Source organism: Pelodiscus sinensis, chromosome 1 (assembly GCF_049634645.1).
Source record: "Pelodiscus sinensis isolate JC-2024 chromosome 1, ASM4963464v1, whole genome shotgun sequence".
NCBI lineage: Eukaryota > Metazoa > Chordata > Testudines > Trionychidae > Pelodiscus > Pelodiscus sinensis.
In genome coordinates, this window is record NC_134711.1 from 328,125,078 (window position 1) to 328,134,664 (window position 9,587).

Below are 9,587 nucleotides of genomic sequence, written 5' to 3' on the forward strand. Positions count from 1 at the left end.
ATGTTCTTATTATCTACAGACAGTCTAGGAGTTACAGAGCAGCCGAGTGGCAGAGGTTGGGTGTTTGGAGGCTGACGGGATAATCAGGCAGAAGGAATGGAGAGCACAGTGCTTGGTGACGGAGTGATAAGACATTAGGGCTACGTCTATATTGGCAAGATTTTGTGCAAATATTTTTAACGCAAGAATTTTTGCGTTAACGTATTTGCGCAAGAGAGCATCTACACTGGCATGTGCTTTTGCGCAAGAGATGTGCTTTTGCGCAAAAGTATCCGTGCTAGGGTAGATGCTTTCTTGCGCAAGAAATTCATGTTGTCTGTCTACACTGGCCTCTTGCGCACGTACACTTGCAGAAGAGGGCTTATTCCTGAGCGGGAGCATCAGAGTTCTTGTGCAAGAAGCTCTGATTTCTTACATTAGAACGTCAGTGTTCTTGCGCAAGAACTCGTAGCTAGTGTAGACAGGTGGCAAGTTTTTGCACAAAATCTTGCCAATGTAGATATAGCCTAGGTGTGAGCAACTGCCCAGACTATGAACTGGAACAATGCTGAGTGCCACAGTTAATGTGGAGATGCCTTTACCCCTCTTGTCACCACAGGCAGTCACATTCTGCAGATGAATTTATTCACTTTGTCACGAAGCTCTTTGGTTTTGGCCCCATAAATAATGGGGTTGAGCATGGGAGGGATGAGGAGATAGAGGCTGGCTAAAATAACATGAGTATGGGGAGCGATGCCCTGACCGAACCGATGTGTCAAGCTGGTGAAGAAGCCTGGCGTATAACTGGTCAGCATCACACAGACATGGGCAGTGCAGGTGTTGAGGGCTTTCTGGTGGGCTTTCCTGGAGGACATTCTGAGGACGGCCCTGATGATGAGACCATAGGACAGAGCAATGAGCATCAGGTCTAATCCACTGACTGCAAATGCTGCCACCAAACTGTACATCCTGTTGACTGTGGTATCCCCGCACACCAGCTTAACCACAGCCATGTGCTCACATTGCGTATGGGTGATATTGCGCTTGGCACAGAATGACAGCCTACTCAGGAGCAGGGGCAGAGGCAGCATAAGGAGGACAGCTCGCATCAAACCTACAAACCCTAACTGAGCCACTCTTGTGTTGGTGAGGATGGTGGCATATCTGAGGGGGTTACATATGGCCACGTAACGATCAAAGGCCATTGTCACCAGAATGGCTGACTGCGTAAAAGAAACAGTGTGAAGGAAGAACATCTGGGTGAGGCAACCAGCCACCGTAATGCCTTTCCAGTTGAACCAAAATATACACAGGGCCTTCGGCAAGCTGGAGGTGGATATGACAATGTCTGTGAGTGCCAGCATGCAGATCAGTAGGTACATCGGCTTCTGCAGGGTCTGATCTTTGCCTACCACAAACAAAACTGTGACATTTCCCAGCAGTATGATAAAGTAGGATATAGCAAAAGGGATGGAAATCCAGATGTGGGCATATTCCAGGCCAGGGATGCCCATTAGGATAAACATTGACTGATCAGAGGGTGTGAGGTTGAAAGCTGCCATAAAGTCTTCAGTTTGAAGATTGGCCTCAGAAACACTCATGTTGTCTGTGATGGAGAGAAGCACAGGAAATGGGTTACACACTTTATCATTAATTAGGATGATAAATATAGTTAATCTAGAAAGGAGGGTGAGCAGTGAGATGGCAACATTTACAGATGACCCCAGATTCTTTGTTCTAGCCAAGTCCAGAGACATCCTTAAAGGAATCTAACCAAGCCAAGACAATGGGAAGCATGATGGTAAAGAAACATCCATGTGAATAACTGTAACATAAATGCTCATTATAGGAGAAACAAAATACAGGACTATGTAGCACTTTAAAGACTAACAAGATGGTTTATTAGATGATGAGCTTTCGTGGGCCAGAAGCTCATCATCTAATAAACCATCTTGTTAGTCTTTAAAGTGCTACATAATCCTATATTTTGTTTTAGCTACACCAGACTAACACGGCTACATTTCTATCACCATTATAGGAGAAAGCATGAACTCCAGAAACACCTAACTAGGTTCTTATTTATCTATATCAACACAGCAGAGGGACCCAAGCATCGTGGCACTGAGCTCTGTGAAACCCTGCTCACAGTACAAGCATAGACAGAAACTAAGGCAAGTGTTTTGATCCAGAAGTGGGAGGCAGAATCTTCCAGAAAAGACAGTGCCATGAGATCAATCAAAGTTTCCTGCTTCTCTGGACTGTTACTGGGTACCCATCCCACAGGAATAGTGCAGGGTTAGAGGAGCTCAGGCCAGGACAAGAAGAATACTCAAAGTCTCAGGGACATGTTTATATACAAAGAGGTTGAAATAGTGGGACTATTATCTTACAAGGGTGATGAGTATGGGAAAACATGAGAAAAGTCTGTGTAATACTCAGTGGTAGAGTGTAGATAAAGATTGTGTGCGACGTGTCCCCACGCCCCTCAGTGCTGACTGCCTCCCTATGTACCTGCTTCCTCTCCTAAAGCCTCAAGGCCCAATCTCTATCCGTGTATCCTGCCCTTCCTGCCTCCACAACTGCCAATGTGTGCGTTCTTTTCCCTGCCCCACCAACCCGGTGCTGCCCACTACTCCATGAAGTATATGTAAGATTCTAGCCCTCATCCAGGATGTAAAATAGGTGCCAGACCCCACAGCGACAGCTCAGAGAAATGTCCCCACAGTCTAAATTAAACTCAGAGCCTGTTGGCACCACGGAAAGGGGGAGAGCAGCAGGAACTGCTTTTCTGAGGGTGAGGGGAGCCCCAACAAGAACTGCTCAGCCTCTGCAGGGAAGAAGTGAGGGATGTGGAAATGGAAAGGAGCCAGCGTCAGTACCTTTTCCTCCCAATGACAAACCCTTAAGGTACTGCAGCCAGTTAGAATCCCAAACCCACCTTCCTGAGGCTGCTTTTCTGGGTTGTCAATTGCTGACGTTACCATGAGATTGCAGTGGGATTTTACACTGGAGGAGGGACGATCCGTATGGTGTCAGAGACAATCTGTCACAGTGTGGTCCAGGTTATGTGACAGCCCGAGACACCCCTTTATCCCAGGAGGTTGTGTTGTTCCTCCTTGATCTGGGCGCTGAGCAGGATTTGTCTGGTTTCAAAACTCTGGATCATTCTGATCTGGCTTCTGCATGTTCTGTGTCCCCACCCCACCCCTAAGGCTGTGTCTTACTCGACCTCTCCCATCAACACCCCTAGCTTTCCTGTCTGCCAGAAAGATCCATTTATTTGTACTGCCTTCTTAAACTCCATGGCTACGTCTACACTGGCATGATTTTCCAAATATGCTTTTAACGGAAAAGTTTTCCGTTAAAAGCATTTTCGGAAAAGCACGTCTAGATTGGCAGGATGCTTTTCCGCAAAAGCACTTTTGCAGAAAAGCATCCGTAGCCAATCTAGACATGGTTTTCCGCAAAAAAGCCCCAATTGCCTTTTTCGCGATCAGGGCTTTTTTGCGGAAAACGCTACTGTGCTGTCTACACTGGCCCTTTTGTGCAAAAGTCTTTCGGAAAAAGACTTTTGCCCGAACGGGAGCAGCATAGTATTTCCGCAAGAACACTGACGATCTTTACATGAGATCGTCAGTGTTCTTGCAGAAATTCAAGCGGCCAGTGTAGACAGCTGGCAATTTTTTCCGCAAAATCTTCTGATTTTGCAGAAAAACTTGCCAGTCTAGACATAGCCCATATCCTCTCCTTTTCCAGAGATGCAGGTGCAAGGAAAGAGCAGACATCTCTCCCTTTCTGGAAAAAAAAATGTTATCTTGATTGTTTTCAACCTTTAATCCTATGAATTTGATATCTCAGCAACTCTTCTCTCAGTTCTACTTTGTTCCAAACAAATTCACCCATCCTTAGAGGACACAGGACAGCTCCATTAGAAGTTTCTGGAGGCTCATAATCATTGTAAATGAGTCCATTTAATTTCAATCCTAATGTGTGGATGTAGGTAGGGTCAACTCCTGGCTACATGGGCCTCTGCCATTAATATCAGTGGGGCTCAGATTCACCCTTTTTGTGTATATTTTGGCTCCTAGCTGTGAAAATCACGGATTTGGGTCCTGCTACAGAGAGCACTATTCTGTGAGACCGTTGATAGGGTCTGAGGGAAACCCCCAGGTTATGTAATGTTCTGAGACGGTCTGAAAGAAGAGGCTCTCAATACACCTGAGCCTTGATAGAGCTCTCAGGGAAGCCAGTGTTAATCTGGAGTGACCCAGTGAAGGCAGAATTTGAGAGCAGAATCTATGACCCCTTCTTCTTGGGAATCTCCTGGAAACACAGATGCCCATGGCAGAGGGTAGGAATGCAATTTCCAGCAGGGCAAGGAAGTTGCTGAATTGGAGAAATGAAACAAACCAGAAGAAAAACAGCACCACTCCCAAAAAAGTTACTGGGACAGATGAAAGGACAAGGTAAGAGAAAAGGAACTGATTTTAAAAGTTAATAAATATTTGTCTATTTCCAATTTTACTGGGTAAGCCTCTTGGTATTTCTGACAACACTAAGCACTTCCAGTCACCGTCATGTTGAATTTCTTCCTAGGTGGTCCGTGACTTAAACCCTGAAACTCTTCCTGAGTCCTTAGCACTAACTGTAATGCAGAAAGAGGCAACTCACCGAACTCCATCTCAGCAGAGAGAAGTAATCTTCCTCCAATAGGAATGCAGAGACCTGAGAGTCAGCGTGTGAATCTCACATGTCTGGGACTCGGTGTGTTGGAGGGCAACCTTTATGATTCTTCTCTATGGTCCCAGCGGACCATGAGGTTTGCCAGGACTCCCAAACAATTCTCTGAGCTCCATGACCATTTGGAAGAGTATAACAAATGCACCCTGGAGAACTCCAGCTTAAGAACTCTCCCTTGGGAGTGAAGAAATGATTATCCATCAAGAGGGAGTCTTGCGGACTGTTTAGGCTAGCAACTGATGATGGCTTTATTTTCTATGTGCAGTGTAATGCCATCTATGCTATGGTAGGAATGCTGCTAGAAGATACGAGACCAAAAGCCTTTTACAGCTGAGCGTAGAATCAAACCTCTGCATGCCGTTCAAGCAGTTGTAGTCCATTAGTCTCTAAAAAGTCATTGCCCCTTTGTTGAGGCAAAACAAGTTGATGGTGAATTGCTGTAAACCGAGAGTTGTGAAAAAGGCTTTCTTCGCCCAGGATTCTAGCATCAAACTTTGCCAGTATCCATCTGTGAGGTCAAACAACGATGTATATCTGTCAGTTGAAAGTATTCTAATTCTACTCTCTGCATTGAGTAATCAGCAAATTTCAATATTGTGTTGATCTTTCAGAATTCGATGCGGAAAAGGGTTATGCTTTTTGGTGTGAAAACTAGTAGCACAGAACTTCTCCACTAACTCTGTGATTCTTGTTCACTCTTAGTGGAATAATGACCTTCACTTCATCTAACATTGCATCACCTATTTTATAAAGGGACAAGTTTCGAGTCTGCCTGATGTATTTCCCTGGGGTCATTTTGGTACGGTTATATTTTAGGATTTGTCTACACAGCAGGGCTAATGTCGAATTAAGCTATGCAACTTCAGCTACATCAATTGTGTAGCTGAAGTTAAAATAGCTTTATTCAGCTATTGGTGCTGTCTACACAGCAGGAAGTCGAAGGAAGGGCACTTTTCCTTCAACTTCCCTTACTCCTTGTGAAATGAGGCTTATCATGAGTCAGAGTAAAAAGTCCTCCAGCTCTCCATTTCGAATTAAAGATTATAGTGTAGCCGCACACAATGTTATTTCAGAATAACATTAATTATTTAGTTTAGGTAGGTGGGCCCTCCATGGTGGTAAAGGAATCAAACAACTGTTACCGCTAGATGTTTTGTTGACGCTACATTGCCCACCTTCATGCTTGCATCACAGGTGCAACGTTAGTTATTCCGAAATAGCGCTGCTGAGTAGACGTACCCTAACGTAGGTATGCCCTGCTGGAATGAGGACCCAGTTGTAAAGAAGTCAAACCACTTCTACAGCTGGATCTTTTGGTCAAGCTGTAGTCCCTCTACCCACTTGGGCACAGTTTTCAGAGCTCCTACCTCTCACAGCTCTTCACCCTGGGGTTAAGAAGCCCTCCAGAACCCATATTTGGCCTCCATGCACCTGTGATGCAAGCATGGAGGTATGCAATGTAGCTTCAACAAAACATCTAGCAGTAACAGTTGTTTGATTCCTTTACCACCATGGAGGGCCCACCTACCTAAAATACCACCATCCTGAAATGTCCATGACAAACTTCGAGGCTGTTCCTTAGTGTACTATGGGATACCAACTTGTGGTCAGAAGTCACCAACTTGTGGTGTGATGTCCTGATCAGTTTCTTGTTCTGTTCAATGAGGATAACTGTTTGACAATGTGCATGCCTCCTCTGTAGTGGCTATGTGCAGGTTGCCCGTACAGCAGGCTCCAAGGGAAATGCCAAAAGACTATTGAACCAGATAAAGTACAAAGGCACGTGGCCAGTTTTATTGTCAACAAAGCACAGGAATCGCTCTACAGTTATACTAAGAGGGTGTGCCCATGACAATTGATTCAGCTCCGTCAATGGAGTACTTGCTCTTATCCCCTAGGCTGGTGTGGTGTTCTATAACAATTACTTTATTCCCTAAACTGAATGGCCTATGGAATGGCAGTGTGGATAGCTACTTCCATTCCTTTTTTTGCCTCTTATTATATTTTTTTTCTTTTTTTATGCATATAACAACACATTTCAAATAAGGCAATAACTATTACCACCTGGAATCCAATTAGGACTACACTAAATTTTGTCTACTGGTTGAAAGGTTACATCCTCTGGAATTTTCCAGTAGGTTGTTTCCATCTCTCTTTGTACACTTTCTACTTCCTCTATCTGTGGTCGAATACATTGGCCTATGAGCGCTAAAGCCTCTTTTGTTCTGGCTACCAAGTCTTGCACTTCCACCTTTAATTGCTCCACTTTAGAAAATAATTCAATTAACAATTTTTTCAAGTGTCCAGGAGGAGTAATTGTTTTAGTCACAGTATTAACACTGATTGTAGGCCAAAAAGCATTGGTTCCTAGCTGGATTGTACCCTCAATGAGCACAAAAATGCTGTTGTCGCCAGTCTTCGTGTATCTAAAATCTAAAATCTTTACAAAAAGGAAGACAGAAAGGGGAGAGTTCAAATTGGGTACAGGAATCAAATACATATAGGCAAGAGAAAAGTTCTGCAAACAGATTTATAGATTTTTGAGGTTTCTAGTCAGATGGAGCTTTCAGAATCAGTCTAGAGTTATTAAATTAATCCTGGGGTCTTATTCTTTATGGATTGAAGCTTTCCCCTTGAGCATCCAAGCAGATATGAGATGAAAATGTATCATGTCCAAAGGGCCTTTATATTTAATTTCCAGCAGCCTCTTAGCCTGGGAGAACAATAGGCTTTTGATATTGTGTTCTGTCTCCCAAACATTGTGGCAATTACCATAATGCTCTTTCGGGGAGCCCTGTATTCCTCGTTTCACACGGAATAAGGGCTTCTCCAAAAAAGGAGGCTTTTCCACCATTTGGCAGGGCCAAATGGCGGAAAAGCTTCTTCCGGAAAAATAATCGGAAAAAGAGACGCAAATTGCAGAGGTCTATAAAATCATGACTGGTGTAGAAAAAGTGAATACAGAAAAGTGATTGACTTGCTTCCATAACATAAGAACTAAGGGCCACCAAATGAAATTAATAGGCAACAGGCTTTGAAAATAAACAAAGGGAAGTTTTTCTTCATGTAGCGCACAGTCAACCTGGGGAACTCCTTGCCAGAGGATGTTGTGGAGACCAGGACTATAGCAGTTTTCAGAAAATGGCTATTAGCCAGGATGGATAGGAATGGTGTCTTTAGCCTCTGTTAGAGGCTGGAAATGGATAACAGGAGAAAGATCATGTGAATATTATTTTTTCTGTTCATTCTCTCTGGGGCATCTCACACCGGTGCAATGCCTCTCTGTGCTGGGCCCTGTCAGGCCATATCTCCCTGTGTTGGGCCCTGCCAGACCATGTCTCCCTGTTGCTTCGCATCCAGGGGAGGATGAGCTCTGGTAAAGATCTTACACTGAACAGATCCCTGTGCAGGAGAAGAGAGTCTAATTTCCATGTTATATCCCAGTGGTCATTGTGAACTCGGGGGCTGGGCAATTGGTTCGTGTCTGCTTGTGTGTATTTGGGGGACTTAGGTTAGGATAGCTTACTTCAGGAGTGTGGTGCCATCTGTTGTCACGTTGGGTGCTAATGGCCTTGAGAGACTGAATCACCAGCAAAGCAGGAGGAAAAAAAGCCAGCCTGCTGGGGGCTAGAGCGCCATAGCAGTCCCCATGGCTCCCACACCGTACCCATCACAGTCATAACCTCCTGTAGTCCAGGCAGGTGTAATGCAAACAAGGGGTGTGGGGGGGAGGAGGGGAAGGAGTAAAAGAAACAAATGATCCAGATGTAGCAATTTTCTGATTCCATACTCACCTTAGCAGGGTACAGCTACCTAAAATACCACCCTACTGACATGGCCCCAGGATAATCGATCAGGCAAACTCTGAGGCTCTTCCCTCGTAAAAAGTAGAATACGATATGAGATGAACTAACAGGTCATTCTGGCCCCGGGAGTGGTGAAGGAATCACAATGTATGGTTAAGTCCCACTGTCTGATAAAAAGATCTGAAAGGTCAACACAGTATTGCAGTTTGATGCTTACCCAATGCAAAGAGTTGATGAACTATTAGAATAGTTGGGAGCTGCCAGGAACAAACCCACTGGCAGGACCTGACAAAGAGGTACTGGCAAATATCGTTGATGCCAGAATAGGAAAAGAAATCCACTTTCTATGCCCTTTGACGGTATCAATTCAGCATTACGTCATTTGGCCTCCGCATGGTGGCAGTGATTTCTAAGAGGCTAATGGACTGAATATTACAACTGCATGGGCAGCGTGCGTTGACGTGCTGCTACCATCAACTGAAAATGGGCTTTTTGGTCCCGTATCTTGTGCAACATTCCCCCAGCACAGTGCAGACGGCAGTACTTTACACCTAGAAAAGACAGCCTTCGTCATTTGCGAGGGTGTGTCGTAAGAAGGACTGAAACAGAGGCCTGGTGTCAGGCCTGAGCCTTGAGCTAAAGTAGTAAAAAATGTGCAGCTATAAAGCCAAGTGACGTTGTGAGCAAGGGGCAGGACCGGCTCACGGAATCTGGCACAAATTTGCAGAAACACTCATTGCCATGTACTGTGAGGAACACAAATAGATACACAAATACATTCCAGTAAGGTGGTGACAGACCATCTCGATCCCAAACATATCCCCCAAATTAAAAAGGAACACATTGACCCATCTTAAAGATATGCTCAGAATAACAGCATCATGGATGCAGCTGTTTTGATGGAATCAACAGGTACAAGATACTGGACAGTCCCTGGATACGTCAATGGGTGGTACCCTAATACATAAGAGTCATCTTCATACATCAGGGCTATGTCTACACTGGCATGATTTTCCGAAAATGCTTTTAATGGAAAAGTTTTCCTTTAAAAGCATTTTTGGA

General features: G+C 44.5%; 1 protein-coding gene across 1 annotated transcript; it reads right to left on the reverse strand.

The window, feature by feature from the left end:
- Positions 1-602: 602 nt before the first annotated feature.
- LOC102446869 (olfactory receptor 52P1-like) lies at positions 603-1,541 on the reverse strand. The gene has a single exon (XM_006110246.3). It carries the CDS (start codon positions 1,539-1,541, stop codon positions 603-605), a length of 939 nt encoding a protein of 312 aa, XP_006110308.3.
- Positions 1,542-9,587: the final 8,046 nt, after the last annotated feature.